General features: G+C 43.4%; 1 protein-coding gene across 4 annotated transcripts in view; it reads right to left on the bottom strand.

Moving 5' to 3' along the window:
- The window catches only part of HIRA (histone cell cycle regulator), a 93,294-nt gene that overhangs the window by 2,243 nt on the left and 66,717 nt on the right, over positions 1-24,334 (bottom strand). For 3 of the 4 annotated variants that reach the window (XM_086682260.1, XM_086682263.1, XM_086682261.1), the window contains 8 exons: positions 23,044-23,248; positions 22,539-22,643; positions 21,146-21,294; positions 19,796-19,957; positions 19,145-19,203; positions 18,668-18,773; positions 16,660-16,782; positions 15,994-16,157 (listed from right to left, as the gene is read on the bottom strand). In XM_086682260.1, coding sequence (XP_086538386.1) covers positions 15,994-16,157; positions 16,660-16,782; positions 18,668-18,773; positions 19,145-19,203; positions 19,796-19,957; positions 21,146-21,294; positions 22,539-22,643; positions 23,044-23,248 — 1,073 coding nt within the window. Of the gene's footprint in view, positions 1-13,794; positions 13,884-15,993; positions 16,158-16,659; positions 16,783-18,667; positions 18,774-19,144; positions 19,204-19,795; positions 19,958-21,145; positions 21,295-22,538; positions 22,644-23,043; positions 23,249-24,334 lie in introns of all 4 variants that reach the window. The other variant, XM_086682262.1, reaches the window with a different exon arrangement.

Below are 24,334 nucleotides of genomic sequence, written 5' to 3'. Positions count from 1 at the left end.
TACACTATTGTAATATATTATATTATATGTAGAAAACCCTAAAGACTCCACCAAAAAACTAAAACTGATAAATTAGTAAAATCACAGCAAAAAGTTAATATATAGAAATCTTACATTTCTTCACACTAATAACGAAGTAGCAGAATAGAAAATAAGGAAACAATCCCATTTACAACTGCACCAAGAACAATAAAATACCTAGGAAGACTTGTACTCCACAAAAACTGTAAAACATTGATAAAAGAAACTGAAGACACAAATAAATGGAAAGATATTTCATGTTCATAGATTGGAAGGACCAATATTGTAAAAATGTCCAGATCACCCAAAGCAATCTACAGATTTAATGCAATCCCTATTAAAATACCAACATTTTTCACAAAACTGGGGGAAAAAAAGATATGGAAAAGCTGGTATCTAGACATGTTAGGATAAAATATACAGAATTTGAGTATATCAAAGACAGAAACATTCTGAAAGTTTCTAAAAAACAAGAGCATATTACCTACAAAAGGAGAGATACCAAGATATACAATAAAGTAGTATTTATAATATACTGGGAAAAAACCTCATAACCTAAACTTTTTTACCCAAATAGGTATTCATATTAAAGGGTATAATGAAAAGTATTCTTAGGCTTATAAGACCTCAAAAGGTTTGCCACAAAAAAGATCCACCGTGAAAATGTTTTGGAGGAAATACTTGAAGAGAAGATAAATCCAGACAATGCTAAGAGACATGAAAAGAAATGTGATCAACTATGGCTAAAGTTTATATTAGCCTTAAGAAAACCAAGAAAACAAAAAATGTAAATGGTTTGAGCTTAGCAATGAGGGGGAAAAAAAAAAAAGCTTGTCAGATTAGATAAAATAAAAGCCAGCCATCCAATGTTAGTAAGAAACATATAAACATGGATGCAGAAGGGTTAAAAGTTGGAGAGAGATATGTTAGTAAAGAGTAAAAAGAGAGCCAGTATTTTACAATTACCAAAGAGGACTTCACGACAAAAAAGTTGCTGAGGAAAGAGAAAGTCAAAGAGAGGGACAAAACCACCCTCAGGGAGATTTTAATACAAAACCAACTAGTGATGGGTCAGAAAGGGAAAAAGCTGCAGAATCACGTAATCTGAACTGAACATTTAGTAAATAAGACTTAATGGACATATACAAAATGAAAATACACGTTCTTTGGCACACATAGAAATACAAAAAATTGCTCTAAAAGTAAACCTCAAAAAATAGGCATCATGTAGACTGCAGATTGGCATGGTCGAATACAGCCTACTATATGTTTTTGTAAATAATTTTATCAAAATGCAGCCACACCCATCCTTTTGTTTATATACCATGTTACAACAGCAGAGTCAAGCAGTTGTACAGAGACTGCATGAATTTGCAAAGCCTGACATGTTTACTCTCTGGTCCCTGACAGAAGAAATTTGCCAACCCCTGATATAGCTCATGTTCTCTAACTAAGACACAAATAGAACTCATGAATCTAATTAATCAATTAATTAATGAAATTGTTAATTGAAACTAAAAATGACTTACAAGTGAATGGCAATAAAAACACTATATACTGCGAAAATGGTGAAATGCAACAGAAGAGGGGCTCTTATAAGGATACTTAAAAACATAAAACATCTATCAGAGTACATACAAAAATGACAACCAATTACCCGAGTCCAACTTAGGTATCAGAAAAACAAAAACAACAAAAAAACAACACACACACACACACACACACACACACACACACACACACACACACACTAAAATAAAATAAAATAAAATAAAATAAAATAAAATAAAATAAAATAAAATAAAATAAAATAAGAAAAGAAAGAAAAAAGACATCAAAAAAACGTATTTATTTTATTTTGGAGAGAGAGAGATAAGCAGAGAGAGAGGGGGATAGATGATCTGAAGTGGGTTCTGTGCTGACAGCACATAGCCTGATGTGGTGCTCAAATTTGCGAACTGTGAGATCATGACCTGATCCAAAGTTGGATGTTTAACCTACAGAGCGACCCAGGAACCCCAAGAAAAAACATTTTTAAAAAGAAAATGAGATAATAAAGAACTGAAATCAATGAAATTAAAAACTTTTGATAGAAAAGATGAATAAAGACAAGTCATTTGTCTGATCATTTATTGATCAACAACTTTATGCCAACAAAACTGAACATTTAGAGAAAATGGACTAATTCCTAGGAAAATATAATTTATCTAAATCAATTCAAAAATAAATAGAAAATAGGAGTTAAATCTTACCACAAGGAAAATAACAGGTATACTAGTTTTGTAAACTGATGTTTAAGAAACTTCCAAGGAACCGATTTTTCCAAATTTATATAAACTCAAAGAACAAAAAAAGAGGAACTACCCCCAATACATTCTATGAGACAAAATAACCTTGATTCTAAAACCAGACAAAAATAAAATGAGAATGAAAGATCCCAGGCCAATTTCACCCATGAAATCAGGTGTACAAATCTCTAATAAATTATTAGCAATTAGTTCTAACAGTGAATGAAAAGATACTATGACCAAGTTATTGTTTATCCAAGAAATTGAGGATAATTTAATCTTAGAAAGCTTATTAATTTAATAGGTTTTAATATTACAGAAAAAAGGCACAAGAATTGGAAAACAGGAAATAAAACAACTATTTAAGATGATTTGGCTGCTTACTCTACACAGAAAACACAAAACTACTGATAAATTAATAATAATAATAATAATAATAATAATAATAAACATAACAAAAATGTGTAGAAAGATGTTTGGTGACTAAAATAACAAAACTAAATGCATTTATATATATATATATACAGCAGCAATGAATAATTAGAAAACATAAATAGGACAATATACTGTTTAGAATACCCACAATTATAAAACATCTAAGAATAAATCTAACAAAAGACATGGATGGCCTATATGCTGAAAGTTATAAAACTGTATTGAAAGCCATTAAAGAAAACCTAAATGAACAGAGAGTGCTGATGGGAACAATGGCATAGTTTAGATATCATGATGGAGGCTGCAAAAGGGCAGTGGTGGGCAAAGTGGTGACAGAGCTGTAGGGGAACTGTGGACCTGTGGATGCCTATGGAAAGGATACAATGAGTAGAATACAACAGAACATCTAAGGTTATGAAAAGAAGCAGGAGTGAGATTTCTAGGGAAAGTGAAACACTTAAAAGCAGCTACGTAAATGGGGAAATGGAAGAAAAGCACAAGCAAAGACCTGGGAAAAAGGCATCCCCAGAAAAGGCTGGAGGACCAAGAGCCTTCATGACCAGCTGAGTAGGGGAGCCAGTCTGCAAAGACTGGAAAGGTGGCCTTTTTTTTCAAATGCCCAATATTCAGCAAAAGATGACAGGGCATTCAAAGAAACAAAGAAACATGGCCCATTCAAAATAACAAAATAAACCTCCAGAAACTGACCCTAAGGAAACACAGGCTTGGAACTTATGTGACAAAGACTTTAAAACTATTGTCTTAAATATTCTCAAAGAGAACACGAACAGACATATTAGGAAAATGATATGTGAACAGAATGAGAATATTAACAAAGAGACAGAAATTATAAAAAAGAACCAAACCAAATTCTGGAGCTTAAAAACATCGTAGCTAAATAGAAAAATTCACTAGAGGGGTTCAACAGTAGACTTGAATAGACAGAAGAAAGAATAAATAAACTTGAATTCAAGTTATTTAAAATTATTGAATCTGAACAGCAAAAAGAAAATAGAACGAAGAAAAGAGAAAAGAGCATAAGAGACTTATAGGACACCATCAAGCAGACCAATACATGCATTATGTAAGTCCCAGAAGAATAACAGAGAGAGAAAGGGGAAGACAACTTATTTGGAGAAATAATGGCTGAAACGTTCCCAGGTTTGAGGAAAGACACGGATTTGCAAATCCAAGCTCAACAAATACTCCGTGTAGGAAAATCCCAAATGAACTCATACTGTGACACATTTTAATCAAATTATGTGAAGTCAAAGACAAAGAGATAATCTTGAAAGAAGAAAAGTGGCTCATTATGTAAAAAGCATCCTCAATAAGACAATCAGTGATTTCTCAGCAGGAACACTAAAGGCCAGAGAAAAACTGATATCTGAGAATACCATATCCAGCAAAACTATCCTTCAAAAACAAGAAAGAAATGAACACATTCCCAGATAAATAAACTGATGGATTCATTATGATTAGAACTACCCTATAAGAAATGCTAAAGGGAGTCCTTCAAGTTGAAATAAAAGGATGCTAGACAATAAAATATAAAGTTCTCTGGTAAAGGTGAAAACAAGAACAAATATAAAAACCCATATTGTGTACATTTGTTTGGTAATTCCATTTTTTATTCTTTCATAAGATTTAAAAGACAAAAGCATAAGAAATTATAAATCTATGTTAAAGGTTATAGAATATAAAAAGATATAATTTGTGCCTTCAATAACAAAGTGGATGGAGTGGAACTGTAAAGGAGTAGGCAATGTTTTTGTATACAAGTGAAATTAAACTGTTAATTAGTTTAAAATAGACTGTTAGAACTTTAGAATGTTTTTGTTTTCCCTATGGTTATCAAAAAGAAAATATCTATAGAATATACACAAAATGAAAAGAGGAGAGAATCAAAACATGTCACTAAAAAAATTAACTAAATGCAAAGTAAAATAGCAAAGGAGGGAATGAGGGATGAAAAGCTATAAAACATACAGAAAATAAGTAACAAAATGACAATATTAAGTCTTTATCTGTCAGTAATTACTTTAAGTGTAAATGGATTAAACTCCCCAATTAAAAAAATGGGTAAGAAACCAGGATCCAACCATATGCTACCTACAAGGAACTCACTTTAGATCTAAGGGCACACATAGGTTGAATATGAAAGGACAGAGAGAGACAGTTCATGGAAATAGTAACCAAAATACAGAAGAGATGGCTATACTAGTTTCATGCAAAATAGATATTATTTCAAAAACTATTACAAGAGACAAAAGTATAATGTATGTATATGTGTCTCTCTGTCTCTCATAAAGTATACAAGAGACATTGTATAATGATAAAAGGGTCAATTTCCCAAAGAAGATGTAACAATTATAAACATATGCACCAAACATCAGAGCTCCTAAATATATGAAGAAAACATCGAGTTGAAAGGAAAAATATATAGTTCTACAATAACTGTAGGACACTTGAATTTCCCATTCTCAATAATGGACAGAACAACCAGAGAGAGGATCAATAAGGAATACGAAGACCTAAAAAACAATACAGACCAATTGTACCTTACATACATATATAGAACATCACACCCAACAACAGGATACATTTTTCTCAGGTGCACACTGAACATTCTCCAGGAAAGACCACATGTTAGGTCACAAACAAATATCAATAGGTTTTTTTTTTTTTTTTAATTTTTTTTTTTTTTTAACGTTTATTTATTTTTTGGGGACAGAGAGAGACAGAGCATGAACGGGGGAGGGGCAGAGAGAGAGGGAGACACAGAATCAGAAACAGGCTCCAGGCTCTGAGCCATCAGCCCAGAGCCCGACGCGGGGCTCGAACTCACGGACCGCGAGATCGTGACCTGGCTGAAGTCGGAGGCTTAACCGACTGCGCCACCCAGGCGCCCCATCAATAGGTTTAAAAAGACTGAAATCATAGAAGTATCTTTTCCAATTAATGGAATGAAACCAGAAATCAAAAGCTAATGGAAAACTGGACAATCTGCAAATATGAGACAACATATTGTTAACCAATGATTCAAAGAAGAAATCACAAGGGAAATTAGAGAATATCTGAGACAAATGAAAATGAAAACAATATACCAAGAATGACAGGATGCAGCAAAAGCAGTCATTAGCAGAAATTCATAGCTTTAAGAATATACAAAGAAAGACCTCAAATCAGTAACATAACCTTCCATCTTTGAAACTAGAAAAATAAAAGCAACCTAACCCAAATCAAGCAGAAGCAAGAAAATCACACAAGTGAAAATAAAATGGAGAATAGAAAAATAGAGAAAATAATGAAATCGAAACATATTATTTGAAAAGATCATCAAAATTGATAAACTTTTGCCTAGATGGATTAAGAAAAAAAAAAAAAGAGAGAAGACTTGAATCACAATCAGAAATGAAACAGGGGCATTACAACTGATGCCATAAAAGTAAACATTATAAATAAACAATTTTAATTTTTTTTTCAACGTTTTTTATTTATTTTTGGGACAGAGAGAGACAGAGCACGAACGGGGGAGGGGCAGAGAGAGAGGGAGACACAGAATCGGAAACAGGCTCCAGGCTCTGAGCCATCAGCCCAGAGCCCGACGCGGGGCTCGAACTTACGGACCGCGAGATCGTGACCTGGCTGAAGTCGGACGCTTAACCGACTGCGCCACCCAGGCGCCCCATAAATAAACAATTTTACACAAACAATTGTACACCAACAAACTGGACAACCTAGACAATATGGACAAATTCCTAGAAACACACAGCCTACCAAGACTGAATCATGAAGAAATAGAAAATCTGAACAGATCTATAACTAGCAAGGATATTGAATCAGTAATCACAAATCTCTCAACAAAAAAAGACCCAATGACTGCCCAAATGGCTTCGTTGGTGAATTTCACCAAACATTTAAAGAATTATTAACAATCTTCAATTGATGCAAAAAATTTTTTGACAAAGTTCAACACTCTCTCATTCCAAAAACACTCCAAAGACTAGTAACAGAAGTAGTCCACCTCAGTATAATAAAGGCCATATAAGAAAACATCACACTCAATGTTAAAAGACTGAAAGCTTTTGCTCCAAAGTCAGGAACAAGGCAAGAATCCTAGCTTTTACCAGAGTACTGGAAGTTCTAACCAGAGCAATGAGGAGAGAAAATGAAATAAAAGGCATCCAAATTGGAAAGGAAGAAATAAATCTTTCTTGTTTGTAGACAACATCATCTTATATGTAGAAAACCCCAAAGGCTCTATAAAAAAACCTGTTAGAATAAGTGAATTCAGCAAATTTGCACAATAAGAAATTACACAAAAATCAGTTGCATTTTTGTACACCAACAACAAACATTCTGAAAATGAAACTAAGAAGACAATTCCATTTACAATAGTCTCTGAGGAATAAAATACTTAGAAATAAACTTGACCAAAGAGGTAAAAGACTAGTACACTGAAAACTATAAAATATTGTTGAAAGAAATTAAAGGTAAACGGAAAGACATCCTCTGTTCATGGATTGGAAGATTTAATATTAAGATGTCAGTAACACCAAAAACAATCTATAGATTTAATGCACTCCGTATCAAAATCTTAATGGTGTTTTTCACAGAAATAGAATAATTCATCTTAAAATTCATATGGAATCTCAAGGGACCCTGAATAGCCGTAAGAATTTTGAAAAAGACAAAAGGTAGAGAAGCCTTTAGTTTCTGACTTCAAGACTTATTTTTACTCTTCCTAGAAGTGGTCTGAGGTGATCTCTGCAAATGGTCACTATTCACTTGACCCAGAAAGTCCTACAAAATCATGCAAATCAAGAGGTTCAAAGCTTTGTGTTCACTTTATGAATGCATGTGAACCAGCACAAGCATCAAGGGTATGCATATCCGAAAAGTCACCAAGTATCTGAAGACTGTCACTTTATAGAAGCAATGTGTGCCATTCTGTTACTACAATGGTGGAGTTGGTAGGTATGCCCAGGCCAAAGAGTGGGGCTGGACACAGAACCAGAGGCTCAAACAGAGCGCTCAATTTTTACTACACATGCTTAAAAATGCTAAGAGTAATGCTGAACTTAAGGGTTTGGATGTAGATTCTCTGGTCATTGAGCAGCACATTCAGGTGAACAAAACCCCAAGATGCAGCGTAGAACTTATAGAGGTCATGTTTGGACTGACCCATATATGAGCTCTTCCTGCCACACTGAGCCGATCTTTATTGAAAAGGAGATTGTTCCTAAACCAGAAGAGGAGGCTGCATGGAAGAAAAAGATACTCCAGAAGAAACTGAACAAAAATTTATGGCCTGGGAGTAAATTCCACATAAAATAAATGCAAGTACAAGTAGAACAAAAACCAAAAAACAACCCCACCAAAACAACAAAGCTTATTTCAAAACTATTGTACCTTTTAATTTTTGAACTATGTGACTATATTACCAGCCAAAATAAAATTTTAAATTAAAAACCTGAAAATTTTAATTAAAAAAAGATAAAAGGGGATGAAGTAAACTGCATAAACAAAGCAGAACGTACTGCCTGCCTGCGGCACCAGGGGCAAGCTGCAAGAGGATCTGCCCTCTGGCCTGAAGGCTTATGTCAATACCAACTGCCACCAAGTACCACCTCCCACTCTGGGCTCTCAGTATGTCTCTCTACTGTTTAAGGCAGCAGCGTGGGACACAGCTCATTACTACCTCTCTGGCCATTGTCACAGGTCCCACCACGAAGACTGGTCCAACCCTTCAACACTGAACAATGATCTTTGAGGGAAAGAGCCTGGACCTTTGGGGTCTCCTGAAGCAAACTGGTAGCTCATATCACAAAGAGTAATTTCCCAGTATATAAAGAGCTCCTACAAACCCAGTAAGAACACATGGCAATAAAGTATTTCAACAGATAGTTCAAAGAAAGGGAGTATAAGTGGCTCTTAAATATATTAAATGATGCTTTCTAATGAGCCTCTTGGGAGGGCTGGCTGCTGAGTCAGCACTGCTGGTTTTCAGTCCACCTTCCATCCACCGCTCCATTTTCCCAGCTACCTTGAGAACCAGTTCCATTTTAAGGATCAATTCTTACCATAAAAGTGCTCACAAAGAAACTCAACAAGAGTACAGTGTTCATATTCAAACCTGCCCTCAGTATCTCGATAAAGAGACTACAAAGCAGTTTTGCTTTTTTAAAAAGAATAAATTCAGCATAGTGCTGAGGTCAGGAGTTGGCTATTTCTACACCTGCTCTAAGACCTCTTCTACATACTCTTTAATTGCTCACTTCCCTAGACTCCCTTGCAACGAGTGTGCTCAAGTGATTTGCTGGTTGCCTGTGAAGCATGGACTAACTTCTGGGTAGCTTTTCCTTTTCTTTCTTTCTTTCTTTCTTTTTTTTTCAATATATGAAATTTATTGTCAAATTGGTTTCCATACAACACCCAGTGCTCATCCCAAAAGGTGCCCTCCTCAATACCCAACCCCCACCCTCCTCTCCCTCCCACCCCACATCAACCCTCAGTTTGTTCTCAGTTTTTAAGAGTCTCTTATGCTTTGGCTCTCTCCCACTCTAACCTCTTTTTTTTTTTTTTTTCCTTCCCCTCCCCCATGGGTTTCTGTCAAGTTTCTCAGGATCCACATAAGAGTGAAACCATATGGTATCTGTCTTTCTCTGTATGGCTTATTTCACTTAGCATCACACTCTCCAGTTCCATCCACGTTGCCACAAAGGGCCATATTTTGTTCTTTCTCATTGCCCTGTAGTACTCCGTTGTGTATATAAACCACAATTTCTTTATCCATTCATCAGTTGATGGACATTTAGGCTCTTTCCATAATTTGGCTATTGTTGAGAGCGCTGCTATAAACATTGGGGTACAAGTGCCCCTGTGCATCAGTACTCCTGTATTCCTTGGGTAAATTCCTAGCAGTGCTATTGCTGGGTCATAGGGTAGGTCTATTTTTAATTTTCTGAGGAACCTCCACACTGTTTTCCAGAGCGGCTGCACCAGTTTGCATTCCCACCAACAGTGCAAGAGGGTTCTTGTTTCTCCACATCCTCGCCAGCCTCTATAGTCTCCTGATTTGTTCATTTTGGCCACTCTGACTGGCTTGAGGTGATATCTGAGTGTGGTTTTGATTTGTATTTCCCTGATAAGGAGCGACGTTGAGCATCTTTTCATGTGCCTGTTGGCCATCCGGATGTCTTCTTTAGAGAAGGGTCTATTCATGTTTTCTGCCCATTTCTTCACTGGGTTATTTGTTTTTCGGGTGTGGAGTTTGGTGAGCTCTTTATAGATTTTGGATACTAGCCCTTTGTCTGACATGTCATTTGCAAATATCTTTTCCCATTCCGTTGGTTGCCTTTTCGTTTTGTTGGTTGTTTCCTTTGCTGTGCAGAAGCTTTTTATCTTCATAAGGTCCCAGTAGTTCATTTTTGCTTTTAATTCCCTTGCCTTTGGGGATGTGTCGAGTAAGAGATTGCTACGGCTGAGGTCAGAGAGGTCTTTTCCTGCTTTCTCCTCTAGGGTTTGGATGGTTTCCTGTCTCACATTCAGGTCCTTTATCCATTTTGAGTTTATTTTTGTGAATGGTGTGAGAAAGTGGTCTAGTTTCAACCTTCTGCATGTTGCTGTCCAGTTCTCCCAGCACCATTTGTTAAAGAGGCTGTCTTTTTTCCATTGGATGTTCTTTCCTGCTTTGTCAAAGATGAGTTGGCCATACGTTTGTGGGTCTAGTTCTGGGGTTTCTATTCTATTCCATTGGTCTATGTGTCTGTTTTTGTGCCAGGTAGCTTTTCCTTTTCTGATGTTGCTAGTACTGGCTTCCTACTATCCTCTTTCCTTGAACTTGGGTATGAAAGCTACCTGTGACCACGAGGTAAAGGCCAGGAGAATCACAGAGATATAGGGGTACCACCTACCTCCAGATGACTTAGAGAGAGAGAAAAAAAAAGATTTCAGCACCATTAGAAGGAGTATCATTTACCTGAAGCTGAAAGCATTTGTTATGGATACCAGGGACCGTGAGCAGACCAGCTATATTAGGTAATTTACAGAAGGTAAAAAGCAGGTAGGACTACACCTTCCCTCCTGTGAAGAGAGCTCCAGGCTCTCCTAGACAAAGCTCCAATGAGGTATCCTGCTTGGAGCTGGCACGAACAAGCAGCAGGAAGGAGTGGGAGAAAAGAGCACATGGCTAATAATTGGTGGCCTGCTTGTGCCCCCTTCCATCTGCACCATATTGGCCTAGCATGCTTACCCTGAGGCTGAGACAGAAAACTGCTACGTAGTAGAGCTCCAGCTGACATCCTAGGCTAAGGCTCCCAGAGTGGCTGTTGGATCACAGAGTGAACCTCTACAACTTGGCCCAGAGAAGGGTTGGTCAGACATGTGCCAGCCTATCTCTCACCCAAGAAGATGTCCTGTCAGGGTGCTCCGGAGGTGATGAGTGGTAAAGAAACAGCTTTACTCTTACTGATAATTCAGAACCCTTCCCGTTGGGGACCTAGCTACACAAACAGAAACAGAATTCAGACAGCTAATGTGCTAGTGACAAAGGATTAAGCTGGCATGTGGAGAAGGTAGAAGGCCAGAGAATGACACCTTTGCCTTAGGAACATTTATTGATGAGAAAGAGGCTGAGCAAGCTTCTGCCAGACTTGAGGGCATAGGGGGATCAAAGCAGGGGCCAAAATGAAAAGTGGGAGTTCCTGGTAAGTCATCCCCCACCTTCTGCTGCCACCCCAAGGGGATGTACCCTAGAATAAGGGTAAACTGGAAGTAAACCAGACCCTGCACAAATGAGTATCTGGCTTTGAATTCTAAGACAGCCCAGAAAACCTAAATCCCTGAACTGGGTTGAGGGGACCCTGCAGTACTGATGCCTCAAGAACTGGCAACAGCAAATAAAAGTACTCCATGAAATAAAGGAACATTACCTAAGTCCTCATATCATTCCTACAAATAATTTTTCAAATAACATGTCCAGCAGACAGTTAAAAATAATCAAACGTGTAAGGAAATAGGAATATAAATGAGAAAGCACAGACACATCTATAGACAAGAGAAACAGATCCACAAGGGTTCCTGATACCAGAATTATCAGACATACAACTTTAAAACAACTAAACTTACTATGCTCAAGCAGATAAAAGACTAAACTGAAAATCTGGGGAGGAAACTGAAACTACAAAAAAATTATACAGAAGATTTTAAAAAGAGAGGACATTACATCTCTCTGATGATGGGGAAAATGGAAAGGAAGATATAACTGAAGAAGAGAACCAAGAAAAATGCACAGTATGAATGAAAGAAACAGACTATGGTGTAAAACTTCAGAACAATAAGAGAGGATCCCAAAAGAACTTACAAAGCAATGGAAATCAGATTTACAGCAGTGATTTTTAGCAACAACAGTGGATGTTAAAACTGTGGCACCATACCTTCAAAGGTGTAAGGGGAATTGGGACTTTGAAGGTAGGATTCTATTAACTGACCAAATTAAGATCTATTACAACAAAATAAAAATCGAATAAAACACACAGGCCAAGCACACACCATGGCCTATAGAACCTATGAGGTTTGACCCTCCAACCTTTCTGACTACAACCCTTTTCACCCTCCCATTGCTATTCTGCTCAGCTATTCCTTCCACATTGCAAGCCCTGCCACCTCAGGGCCTCTGAACTTGCTGTTCCCTCTGCCTGGATGTTCTTCCTCCAGTTATCTGTGGGGCTTTGCCCCTCACCTTTTCCGGTCTCTCTGCTCAGTTAGTTAAGGCTTCCTTGATTACCCAATATAAAATAGCATCCTGAAAGTATCCCCTTGCCCTCTTTATGTTTGTCCATAGCACCACCCCCACCCATCACAATACAGGTACTTGCTCAGTTGTTTAGAATCTGCTTCTCTGCACAAGAATGTAGACCTATGAAGGTGGGGCCTGTCGGCTTTGTTCACTGCTCACTGTCCCATGCCTGGCCACAGCGGGTGCTCCATCAGTATTTGCTCAGTGACTAAAGAAGAAGCTGGGGAGCTAACTTATATCTACAACTCCCATCCCTCACCAACCTGTTCCTTTCAATGAATTAGCAGCCGTGTGTGCAAGCCAAAAATTCTGGAGGCAACTGTATGCATACTCATTATTCTCTCTTAATCTATTCCATATCCACCCATCCACCCACCACGTCTGGTTGGATCTGCCTCCAAAATACAACTTGAATCTTTCTCCTTTCCTCTCTCCATGGCCATTGTGCCAATCCAAGTCACCTTCACCTATTGCAAGACTGCTGCAAAAAACAAGCTCTTACTGCTTTGCTACATCAGTTCATATCACTCCTGCTGACTGATCTGGGTCACTTCATGTCACCGCTGCACAAACTCCTCCAACAGCTCCAGCTCCTCACAAGGTCTCAACGATCTCCTTCCTGTTCATCTGTCTCACCTAATCTCACACCACCCTCTCCTTTGCCTACTATACTCCAGCCACAGTGGCCCCCATGTACCACGCCCTCTTTGCATTCACTATCACTTTTACCAGGAGACTCCCAGGTCTCAGCAGAGCTGGCTCATTTTTATCCCTGGGTTTCATCCTAAAAGTCCCCTTCTGGGTCCTCCCTGGCTGCTCATTCCCAGGCACCTTCGGCTTATTGCTCTACTTATTTCCTTCTTAGCATAATCCATGGTCTAAAACTATCTTGTTGATGGAATTGCTTACTTGCTTCTGTCTGCCTCGCTACCAGACTGGGAGCTCCAGGAAAGCAGGGAAAGATCTTTCATCTTCTCTACTGAACAAACCCACAGCCCCTGACAGGCAGCTTTCCTCAGCACACGTGCACGCATGGCCGAGCACTCTCTAGGTCCCTGATGCCAAAGACCCAGCTCCTGCCCACAAGTGCAGTACTGACATCTCAGCCTCTCACTGATGCTGGGGTCCAAGGCGGTGTGCTGAAGAAGTCTAATGGGGAAGAATTTCAAAGCACTTTGACTTATTTTTCATCTCTACCTTCACTTTTTAAGACAGAATTCTTGTGGCAAGAATGAAAGCAGCACCTACCACTACCGTTGACTCCCACTGGCTTCCAGTGGAGTAGTGAACCGGACCCAGTAAGTCCTTGCATATTTCTCGGAGTCGGTATTCAAACCCTAATTACGGGAAAAAACAAAACAAAACAAAAACAACAAAACAAAACAGAAATAGGAACACATTACAAAAAGAAATAAAAAATCAAGAATATGCTAAGTTGTTGTGTATATCAAAATAGATTGAACAAATGTTTATTTTATTGGCTGCTTTGGGCAAAAAGCCTCCTGAACGACTCTCAGTTTGGGGCACTGACACCCATAATGACAGACTCACTTACGAACCCACTCCCTTGATAGCATATACAGCAGCCCCTCTATGTGCTGGGCCCATGGGAAAAATGAGATGTGGCCAGCTCTGGGACAAACTCCCCAAGGTGATGGGAAAATGTGGGAATTGTGGAAGGAGGGGAGTGGGCTGGTCAGATTTGTTTCAGACAAGACATGTTGACAGTGAGAGGAGATCAGCAGGGTCAGGAGGCACCTTCGGGAAGTAAGAGATAGCAAGGGTATGAATTTAGAGTGAGGTGGTGATGGAACAGAGGAGATAGGAGAAGCAGTCACCGGCCCATCAACTCACAGGTTATGGCACAGCCACGTGGAGTGCCACAAATGCTGGTGGCAGAATCTGGGGGCCTGTTAGCACTGGTGGCAACTGAAGCCATAGGGTATGATGAAATCGCCCAAAGATAAGGGTGGAGAGTAAGAGGGTGATGCTGGAATCTGAGGAATTTTAGAAGTGAAAGGGGTCTCCCTTTAAAATTTTAGTCCTTTTATAGTCAAGGAAGCAAGAAATAGAACAGAGGTGACTTGTGTTATTGGACGCAGGAACAGATGTGTGAAAGATGGAGAAAGAGAAACAAGCAGAAGTGATCCCACAAGTAGGTGCAGGGCCCAGAGGAGGCAGTGACTTTGTTCAGGGTGTCAGGATGAGTCCTGATCAACACCCAGGATGAAGTAAATTAGAGGAGCCAGAGGACAGGTCTCCTCAGGGGATTGGGGTATGAGGCTCCGATGTGACAGGAGCACCCCAGCAAAGGTGTGGGCTTGGGAAGACTGAGTATTTAGAAGACTCAGTGACCACACAGGCTGGGCAAACATGCAGACTGGGCGGGAAGAGGCAAATTAAACTCATCATTGGAGTCTGCTGGCAAGGACTTTGAGTTGGTCAGACATATTTGTTGTCATCAGAGGTTTATATATACACACAATTATGTCATCAGAGGCAATGTGACATGTGAGCTCTGGAAGTGACACCTGTAGGGGTTCGGCACGTTTTTTTTTTCTCTTTTCTATACTTTAAATTATAAACAAAATAGGGAGGGTGAGGTCAAAAGCAAACCAAAACCAAGAAGGCCAGGAGAGGCTGTGGGGAAGGCAGTTCTGTGACCAGGCCTGGAGCTGTGTGGTCACGCAGGGAGTTTTGGGAGTGCTAGTTCCCAAGCCACAACCCTGGAGGACAAGCTCAAGTGGGAGGAAGGTGGTAAGAAACAACCCCACACTTGCCTAGCAGAGAGATGAAAGTCTATTTATTGCAGGGCGCCCTGACAACAGGATGTCCACCTCTTCCAACACACCGAGCTTTCTGCTGACCGAAAAGGGAAGAGGGGGTGGTGGGAGAGATCAGAAGTGCTGGCAGGGAAAGCTGGGCTAGAAGGCCATGGAGAGGTGCTGGACATCAGGCAGGCCCTTCCAGGGCAGAAGGGGCTTGGAGGAAGAGAGATGCAGGCTCAATGGATATTGCCAGAAGAAGCCCTCCTCTGGGGTGACCAGCTACCACTGAAGCTCCAGGGTATGAGGGAAGGCAAGAGTCTGAGCCTTCTGCTCCTCTGGAGCATGTCTGTTCAAGCATCCTGTGCCCCCACCCCCTCCTACTGCCAGTCCTCCTGGTCCTCAGGGCCTACCCAACAGAGTCTATAATAGGGTTGGATGCCTGCTGAGCTGCTTTGACTACAGCTCAGGCTAAGAGATGGGGGCTGAGGGCCATCTTGCTGATGGGGCAGTTGGGAGTCCAGGGCCTCTGGAGGTAAACATAGGAGACTGGGAGGAAGGAGAGTGCAGACAGTCCTAGGCCACTGCATCTCTGCCTTGATTCATGGGCTTTCTGGAAGATCATGTTGGGATAGAAATTGAGCCAGACCCAGGAAGATGGAGGGACCACCAGAAACCTCACCTTCATTCACAAGGTACCGAGCGTAGAGGAGTAGCCAATGGCGGTACTCATGGCTGGACTGCAGGGTGAGTGCTGCTGCAACCTGATTCTCCAGGTAGGCCAGGGTGGTCTCCTGCTGCACTACATGAGGCACGGAGAAGAGTCGGGCTGCCTGTCTTCCTGAACTGCAGAGATTGGCAGAGCAAGCTTCATGAGGCAGTGGGCACTGCATGGGGCAGGAGGCTGCCACCTTGTGCCCTTGGACACCAGTGAGGAGCCAGTAAAGAGGCAGGTGTCAGACTCCACACTGGCCAAACCATCCCCAGGTCCCAGCCACAGGCCTCCTGGTCTGTCTAGCATCCTGGGTATATCCCACCCTGTAACTCCTATCAAGGCCCCTGAGGTGACAGGCCAGCAGCCCATTCCCCCACTGCCCTTCAAAATACTGCCCATCATCATGTCCATGACACATAGCAACTCAGACCACCATCTGTGCTCTGAAGTGACAGGGCTTGTGACCCAGCACTGTGTGTTATTACCTAATATGGGCCCACGATCCTCGGCACCTTCGAGCCTGCCTGTTTTAAGCAGTAGCCAGGCAAAGGAGATGGGCAGTCAGAGCGCAGGCCTGGGTGGGACTGTGCTTGTGTGACCCAGCCACCTCCCCCAGCAAATTGGGTCACCTACGTGGAGGCACGGCCCTGGACTATGGCTAAAGGTCCGGAGCACAACATGGCGTCCTGGGGAGGCAGGCTGCTCCTGAAGTCTGCACACTGGGCCAGGGAGTCCTGCTTGTCAGAAACCAGGTTCCTGGGGAGGCAACAGTAGGAGCAGAGGTCAGGAAAACCAAGAGGTCCACCAGAAAGGCTGGCAGTGAGGCCACCAAGGAGCAAGCACCACATGACCTGTGGTCAGAGCACCAGCAGAGGCTGAGTGTCACTGCATTCTCTCCATAGAGTACTCATGGACAGGTTTCATTATGAGGCAAAACTGATGATGGTGAAGGTCACCAACAGGGCTCTTGCTGGGACCACTTGAGCTCCATGGTCTCAGCACTTGAGGACAGAGGCCTGTGTGTGAAGTGTGCATCGGATGCCTGTCTGCCTGGGGCCCACCTGGCCTAGCCCTTGGAAGCTTCCAGGAATGCCAGGCCATAGCCTTCCTGAGCTTCTACAGCATCACAAGCAATCAGCTTCTCAGGACCTTTCACATTTTTGTTAAGAAAACATTCTACCCACACTTTTAAAATAGTTGGGTGCTGGGGCGCCTGGGTGGCTCAGTCAGTTAAGTGTCTGACTTCGGCTCAAATCATGATCTCAGAGTTCACGGGTTCGAGCCCCACATTGGGCTCTGTGGTGACAGCTCAGAGCCTGGAGCCTGCTTCGGGTTCTGTGTCTCCCTCTCTCTCTGCCCCTCCCCCACTCATACTCTGTCTCTGTCTCAAAAATAAACATTAAAAAAAAAAAATTAAAAAAAAAAAAAAAAAAGTTGGGTGCCTTTGTAAAAATGTTTCCAAAATACAGAGCCAACATTTCTCTTCTTAAAGAAACAGCCTATTTCCATAATTACAGTAATCACATATAATATACAAGGGTTTGTAACTTGGAAGAGCTATGAATGGGGAGGTTTTTTTTTTTAATATTTTATTTTTATTTATTTATTAAAAAAATTTTTTTAAATGTTTGTTTATTTTTGAGAGAGAGAGAGTGCGAGCCAAGGAGGGGCAGAGAGAGAGGGAAACACAAAATCTGAAGCAGGCTCCAGGCTCTGAGCTGTCAGCACAGAGCCCAACAGGGCTCGAACCCACGAACTGTGAGATCATGACCTGAGCCGAAGTCGGACGCTTAACTGACTGAGCCACCCAGGTGCCCCCAAAAATATTTTATTAAGTAATCTCTATACCTAATGTGGGGCTCGAACTTACAACCTCAAGATCACATGCTCTACCAACTTAGCTAGCCAGGGACCTGTTTTGTTTTTTTTTTTTTAAACTCAAGAAAGAAATCTCAGTGGCAGGATAAACTTGTGCCTGGCAACTCTTGACAGACAAGGGCTGGAGGACAGATAGCTGGCTTGGGTATGAAGGACCAAAGGTGCAGGCAGAAGAAAAGAGTGGCTGGTACACAATGTATAGGCTTCACATGTCTCGATTAAGATCTTGGAGGAATAGAGATTTGACAAATACAGAAAAGAGCTCTAAACTCCAAAATGGGCTGAGGAAAGACAGACCATGACACATGGCGAGTGATGGTGCAAACTTACTAATTCACAAAGTCAGCGGAAGCGCTACTTGGCTCTTGCTAAGCTACAAAAATTGATGAGTGGTGGCAATGTTGTTGTGAAGCCCACTCACCTATGCTGACAATGCTAAGGACGCCAGGCTGGACATGTGTATTGACAACCAATTTTCTTAATTTACAAAAATTTTTAATTTTTCCAAAGTGACCTCAGAGAATAATGCAGAAGGAAAGCACCCCTGCCCAGGGACAGTGGGGCATTATTGGTGGGTTTAAGCTCTCTCTTTCCTTGTATAAAGCAGATAGAGCCCAGCAGGGCTGCCACTGTTGCCAGAACCACAGGGCTTTACTGTTAGGAGAAGCCAGGCCAGGAAGGCCTGACTGCCAGGACCAGAAGTCTGTTCCAGCTCAGACGGACACTCTCCCAGAAGGGCAGGGCTAGGGGCTGGCTTACTTACCATGTAGAAAGTGATGGATTAAAGCAGTATGCCTTCCCATCGGACAGGTTCATCACTGGGATTCCATGCTGTGTCAGCAAGATCTGTGACACTGTCATGTCACTTCCTAGGGAGACAGTACAAGAATGGGTTCTGGGTGTGTTCTGATCAGCAGGTGCCTGCATATGACCTAAGGAGAAACATAAACCACGGCTCCCATTGTCCCAGCAACACGTGCCTTCACACTGACTCAGCAACTAGGCAGCTGCTGCTCTTCTGTGCATGCTGGTCTCACTGCCACCCACTAGGCTATTTGTCACCTCTCAGAGACCCATTCAAATGTGCCCCGGGAGAGAATGCATCTTCTCCAACACTGAATGCCTCAGGCTGGGCCCAGAGCCTGGTTCATGTCAGGAACTGAAGCTGCCTAGCCCTGGCATCCCTCCCCACCCCCTCCCCACCCCCTGGGAACAAGGGGTGGTCCACCGCTGAGGTTACCTGCCAAGATGGAGTGTAGCGATTCTTCTTTCACCACAACTACCTGTCTGTGAACATCCCTAGGAGAGAGACAGGGAACAGCTTACTCTCCAGTTGGAGTAAATACATCAAAGTGTGCCTTGGTGGTCAGACCCCACTCTACGGTTCCTGGTATAGAGCCAGCCCTTGCTTCCCCAGACAGGGGCTCTGTGCCACAAGTGGCTTCCACTCCCCATGTGTCACTACACTACCTCTGTACAAGTCTACAGATGAGGGCTTAGGCAACAGAGCTGTGGGGTCTGCCACCAACACCATGCCAACTCTGGGAGAAGCGTGGCCAGGCTCTGGCAGCTGAGATCCCATTTCTGGACCCTGGCACATGCAATCAGGCATATGATTTGTCATGAGGTTTGCTCCTTTAAGGATGGTGGCAGGGGTAGGCAGCCTGCCCCACTTCCTTGCACATCCTCCCTCCCCCAACACGGGATGGCTATCACAAGCAGTGTATGACTGCTTAGGGCCCCTCAGGCGTTAAGACCCCCAGACCTACAGTGTCCAAGGACTGTTCTGCTGAGTGGCCTCCTTTGCTTCCTTCTTTGTCCCTGCAGTGAGAGGGGATCTGCACAGCCCTATCCTGCTTGGAGCCCATCCCACCCTGGGCCTGCCTCTCACCAGACAGATAATGTAGCTGCAGCCGTGAGTGCCATGACGTAGGAACCCGTGCAGTGCAAAGTGGAGATTGGGGACGGCAGGAGGATGGGAGGGAGGAGACGGCGACCACAGGCGGAGAACACTGACAGCATCCTCTTTTCACAGGCGACACATACCACGTCACTGAAAAGGTAGAGAAGGGACAGGTGTCATGATGACAGGGAGCTGTGGCAGAGGCAGCAGCCTTGAAATGCAGAACGTTTCCTCTTTCTGTGCCCACCTATACTTGCTGTGACCTTCCTTTGAGCAGAAGCAGCAGAGGGAGAGGTGGAGCAAGGGCTTGCCACAAGGATCAGGGTAGCAGGGCTCATGGGAGCTTAGCCTAAATGAAACCTGATTAAAGAGAATGTGTTCTCTTTCCCTTCAGCGGCTGCTTGAGCTTTTCTGAGCTCAGACTAATGTTGATCCAGGGGGAGCCCACAGCAGTATCTACCACACAGGCCTCTTAGTCATTCATGGGTGCCTGGGATTGAGAAGCTCAGTCTACTCATCTTGGCAGAGAATGAAAAGGAGGTACAGAATGATGGTTCCTTCTAGGTGCAACATTATGCACCCGCTCAGAGCCCATGGGAACCGTGACCTAAGATGGAAGGCCGAGTACTTGTAGGCACTGTGAAAGCATTTTACATGCAGTCTCATGATAACTAATTAAGGATCTAGTTAAAATGACTGTATCTAAGCCAATTATCTTTGTAAAATCCTTATAATAGTACCAAATACATGGTCCTGACGGCAGATCCTATACTTCAACAGACACCTGAGGAAAACACTGGTCCTCTTTTCAGATCAAGCACATGTAAAAACAGCTCCAGGGGATTGTGTCCTGGAAGCCCACGGGAAGACACTGGATGACTAACCACTGAATTAAGCTCTCCCCTCATACAGAATATGGACAGGGCTGGGCTGGGGACTCAGAGGACAATCAGAAATCCATCCTGTTCTCCCTGGATGAAAATCTGGGGTCTAGAGAAGGAACCATTCCACGTCAGAGAGAGCCAAGCAGAGCTCAGCCTGGAACCTGACCAGATAAGGGAATCATAAATTTGGGTTGAAATCCTGCCTTGGGTGACCCTCTAAGACAGTTTCCCCACCTGTAACATGGTGATAATGATGCCGGCTTTATTAGGTCTTGTGGGGACTGAGATGACAGATACACGTCCTAAGCCCAGGGCAAGGCATGGTACAGGCCTCTGTGAGAGCTAGCACGTAGGGCAATGCACCATGCCTCAGACAGTAACAGTGCCACACAGCATAGCACGTGGTGCTTGGTTGACATTAAAGGCTGGGCTGGGCGAAGACCCTCACCCTTACCAACTGCCAGCAGCAGTGAGGATCCGGCTGGTGAGCACCGTCTCCCACTCCTTCCCTTCCCGGTTACACTTCAAACGACTTAGCTTCACGCCCCCCACAGCAGTCACTTCATTCTCCACTTCAATGTACATGGAGGGATCGGAGCTCACCTGGATGGAAGAAAACAAACAAAATGTCTTTTCAGGTGATGGTGGGCCCACTGAGACTTGGGTCATGTGACAGATGAGATGTTCAGAGACCCCGCAGCAGGAAAAAGACACAGAGAAGTAGACAGAGCTGGCTAGCCAACAGGACGGTGGTGGCATATATAGTAATGGGGTGGGACAAGTAGGACGGAGGTCCAGATGTGTGGCCCCCAGAGAAGGGAGAGGGCTGGGAGCTGGCTCAGCCTCATCTCTCATGCCTAGGGAGCTGATGGATGGATAGCCCATATGGAAAACCAAGGGAGAACAGCTGAACAGTCTGCACTCATATGGCCAAACAAGTGGGTGAGGTGGGGCAGAGGGCTGGATGCTGCTGGGAGACGGGTCCCTTCATAGATCCCCAGAAACCAAGAACAGCCCTAAGCGGCACTCAGTGGTAAAGCCCCTGGGTTACGGGGTGGGGCAGCTAGAGTTTGGAAAAGGGTTTGTGTGCCCTGTCTCCGAGTACATCAACAAAAAGAACAAACCACGTAGGTCCCTACCTTTAGGCCCAGAAAGCCTTGTGGTGGGAAGGGCTGACACCTCTGGTATCCCATGAGGACCAGCTTGGGTGGGGCAGTGTATGCTCAGTAGAAAGTGACCTGTATGCGGGGCCCTAGAAGGTTTCCCAAGGATGTGCATCTGAGCTGAGGAACAAGAGGCATAAACCTATGGCACGTCCAAGGTCAGGTGCTAGACTGAGTGAATGGAAGAGCTCTGGGTATAAAGGATTCTTTGCTCTAGAGCTGTGCTTTGAACAAGCTTCTACTCCAAGAGCTCAAACAGCTCTGATGATGACTCTGCTGGGTCCTGGGAAGAGGACAGGGCCAGTGAGCTGGTTGGGAGACAGGCCATTATGATGCAGTCCAACTATATCAAGTCTGAGGCTACCAAAGGCTGAATGTGGAGCTGAAGGAGGCTACCAAAAGGAACAACTGAGACAAGTCTTGAAGGAGCTGGCCATCCAGAAGATGGCAGCAGGACTGGAAGAGCGAAGCACAGAGAAGAGAAATGTGCATGTGTGTGGGCAGGCAGCAAGGGGGCCCTTGGGGAAGAGGCTAGTAATGGGCCCTGATCAGCTACAACTTCCCCCAGAAAGAGATGGAGAGCCCCTGGAACGCAGCCCTAAGTCAGTGACAATTGAGGGTTTACACAGGGGGAGAGTGGAGAGAATGTGCACGTTTGTTGGGGGAGACAGGAAACCTACTCACCTGGAGGGTAAATGCTCTCTGGGGGCCTGGCATGGGCAGCTTCAGTGCAGGTGCTGGTACAGACAAACACACGGTGTCCTTCTCTGCGGTCAGGGCAGCTGGGGACTGCAAGAGCAGAAATGTCCCTGAGCCCCACCCCAGCACTGTAGGGCAATGTCAGGTAAAGGTGAGTCACCCACAGGTGACACCGGGCTGGTTCCCCAGGCATTTCCACCCACTCTGTGAGGGTGAAAGCGCAGATGAATGCTCTAAAGACCCTCACTTTCCAGATGAATAGCTGACCTCAGGGCACTGCTCAAGGACTCTGAGTGGGTTGAGCGCCAGGTGTGGGGCAGCATGGCCTCCATACTACCTCTGGGGGTACGCATGTCTCGCCAACCATTCCCAACTGATAAGGCACACTGTGGCATGCGCAGCCTCTCTTATCCCACTTGGGCACATGGGGACTCCAGCACTGAGGTTATGAGGTAGGCTGGGGGAGGCAGCATAGGCCCGATGGCCTCACCTGGACAGACAGAGACACAGGCATGAGCCGAGACTCCTTCCGAGGTCGCCCTTTCTTCTTCTTCTCCACTGTTTCCACCTCAAGCTCCAGTTTTCGCTTGGACAGCGAGGAGGGCTTGGCCACAGGGACTTTTTCGTCGCTGTCACTGCTGCTCTCCAGGAGGTCCCGGGGCCTCAGGTCTTTCACAAGGTTCTGCTCTTTCAACCTGCGCAAACAGACATCCATGGCTTTCTCCATGTGTCTATTACATTTATAATGATGAATAAAATCCATACTCATCGCCAAAAGTTAATAAATAAAAATTGTAAGAAAGGACTTCTGGTTTCTGCTCCAACATGCAAAGGGGTTGGAAGTTGTCTCTCTTATCTTCAAAGTAAGAGGAAAGCTGAAAAACTGAAAATCAACAACTCTTCTTAGATTCATCAGAGAAGTAAGGTCACAAGGCAAACTGCCACCCTGAAAACTGGAGACACCAGGTGAAGACATAAAGCTATAGCTCACCCGCAGCCAAAGCCCCTGGAGCCCTAACTGGTAGGAAGACTTAAAATAACTGGTACACTGCTAGAGGTTGAGTGTGGGCTGGCTTGTGAGTTAAAACTCTTGGGGGGTCCAGTGGCAGAAGGGTACCCACACTTATGTTAACTTTACTTCCAGGAGCTCCAACAGGCTCTCATGGGTGAAGATCAGCGATGGAAAAATCCCCTGTGTGCTTTGGGCTGGCAAAGGGGGAAGAAAACCAGTTGAAACACACCCAGAGTTCCCTTCTCCTTAACAAAAGCCTACCTTTAAGAGGAACTACTTTACTAGAGTCCTATATAACTTGTGGGCAGGGCAATTAACCAACTACAGAGTAGCCTTACACACACACACACACACACACACACACAGGCTAAGGAACTCATCTGAAGGTCATAGCCCAGGGTCTCTGGTCCAAAAAACAAAAGATTTAATCACAAGATAAGAGAATGTGTCTCCTCCCCCAAATCTCACCACCAATTAGACAGGGCTCAGGTATAATAAGGGTAGAATAACTAGTTTGAAGCTAGCAGAGGTTAGTTCATGAATTTAAGGAAAGGAGCTAGTTCCATAACTAAAAAGGCAAGGCAAAGCTTCAAGTGCTAATGTAGAATCTGCAGATAGTTATCCAGAAGATCTAGCTAAGATAATTAGCAAAGGTGGCTGCATCAAACAACAGATTTTCAATATACATGAAACAGCCTTGTATTGAAAGTAGATGCTATCTAGGACTTTTACACTTTTTTAAAGCTTATTTATTTTGAGAGAGGGAGAG

The sequence above is a fragment of the Puma concolor genome, chromosome D3, assembly GCF_028749965.1.
Source record: "Puma concolor isolate L17-30 chromosome D3, mPumCon1.1.hap2, whole genome shotgun sequence".
NCBI classification, from domain to species: Eukaryota; Metazoa; Chordata; class Mammalia; order Carnivora; family Felidae; genus Puma; species Puma concolor.
This window is presented reverse-complemented; position numbering and strand designations above follow the sequence as displayed.